Below are 1,717 nucleotides of genomic sequence, written 5' to 3'. Positions count from 1 at the left end.
ACCTTAGGGTCGGGCGGCCGGGGCTCGTCGTGCCGCGGGGCGCTCGGAGCCGCTCCTTCCCGACAGGCGAAATGCGCAGCCCCGGTCAGGCGATCTGAAAGTGCTGCTAGCAGGCAACAGGTAGAGCTAATTTGGATCGCCCGCTCCCCTGCTTTCCCGCCTGAACTGCGGTGCAGCGGCAGCTTTCCCCTGCCCGCTAGCGTGGCTTTAGCTAAACAGTGGAATTTGGCTTTTGACATCAGAACCTGGTGGGGTGCAGGTGGAGTGGCAGAGCTGGACGCTGCTAATACTCCTACGACAGGACTGATGGATGCCCAGCTTTTCCTTTCCGGGCAAGTATGGGGCTGGTAGGATTCAGTTGTCAGGTTGAGGTTTTTGCAGGACATTAACTGTTTGCTGCTATTCCAGGAGGGACCTGAGTCTTTTGCATGTAAAACGAGCAAAGAATTAGCTGGCAGAACAACAGCGATTGGTGCCAAAAGTTGGCTAAATACAGCTGCAGAAAGGGGTTCTCAGGGGCTCTCCCCATTACAGCCGTAAGCAGTAACTCTGCGTTCAGGGTCTGTTGAGGGAATAAAATTTGAGCACAAAAGGCAGAAACTGGCTCCCTCTCCCCGATGTTAAATAGCTTCCCTTCTGCCTGGCATCAACGAGAATAGGTCAGATTGCAGAGGATTCTCAGTTGTTACAGCCTACGGCTCTTATTCATGCTGCTAGGACTGATAACGCAGTATTAAAATTTTAACATACGAAGAGGTGCCAGTCAGAGTTTGCAAGGAATACCAGGTTCCTCTGCAAACTTGGAATGTGAAAAAGAATCCCAACTCGGAGTTAAAGCTGGCATATTGGCATCTTCCTCTCCTCTCTTTAGGCCACAGACTACAAAGATGCCAGTAAGACAGCTATTGACAATTTGCAGATTTTCTGCCTTCACAAAAAACTCTTGGTTCAAGCTCCAAGATCCAAGCTGTGACTTGGATCCTAAAGCCCTCAGATGAGTGAAGTGTTAGAGCAGTGGCTATACTGTTTCAGAGCAATTGTATGCTTAGAACATGCAGCTCATATGTTCTGGTTTGGTTACTTTGTGATTTCCTACCCTCATCTTCTCCGAGTACATCACATAAGATCATTTTCTCTATTCTTTTTGGCACTTCATGCCATACGTGCTGCGAGTACCTCCCCTGCGCGCGGTCATTACACAGTACCCTGTAAACACTTGCTCTTTGCCCGTGCAGTACAACCCACGTTTTTACACTCATGCGCAGCTACGCTACTGCCTACACCTCATGCCATCCATCAGTCACTGCCGCCGCATGCGTCAAATACACACCCGTGTTATATGCAGAGCCCCCAAATGTGCCCACACTCCCCTGCGTTTCAGTGAGCCTGCGCTCCCATTCTCCCATAGCAAATAAAGGACAAGCTCTGTTCTGGGCGTAAGGAGAGCCTCCGCTCCCAGCTGCAGGGCCCTGAAGCCATCTGGCTGACGGACTCACCAGGTAGCACTGGGGATGTCTCTGTCCCATTCCCTGGCACCTATGGGGAGGGCGAAGGTGACTGAAGGGGGATTCCTCCTTCTTGGTTCCACCACTCTGGGACTGCAGCCTCTCTGGGAGCTGAAGCTGTAGCCTAGCCAGTAAGGAGCTTTTTAAACCTGGTTCCCCTCTCTCCACGTGACTATTACTGCCTTAATGATCTGCACGGACTTCCTACACTA

General features: G+C 51.3%; 1 protein-coding gene across 1 annotated transcript in view; it reads right to left on the bottom strand.

Moving 5' to 3' along the window:
- SLC6A2 (solute carrier family 6 member 2) overlaps positions 1–386 on the bottom strand; it is a 70,372-nt gene extending 69,986 nt beyond the window's left edge. Inside the window, exon 1 of the mRNA XM_009637596.2 lies at positions 3–386. Coding sequence (XP_009635891.1) covers positions 3–386 — 384 coding nt within the window. The remainder of the gene's footprint in view (positions 1–2) is intronic.
- Between the last annotated feature and the right edge of the window lie 1,331 nt (positions 387–1,717).

The sequence above is a fragment of the Egretta garzetta genome, unplaced genomic scaffold (genome assembly GCF_000687185.1).
Source record: "Egretta garzetta isolate BGI_Z169 unplaced genomic scaffold, ASM68718v1 scaffold314, whole genome shotgun sequence".
Lineage (NCBI taxonomy): Eukaryota > Metazoa > Chordata > Aves > Pelecaniformes > Ardeidae > Egretta > Egretta garzetta.
Note: the sequence above shows the minus strand (reverse complement) of the source record. Positions and strands in the feature narration are given on the sequence as shown.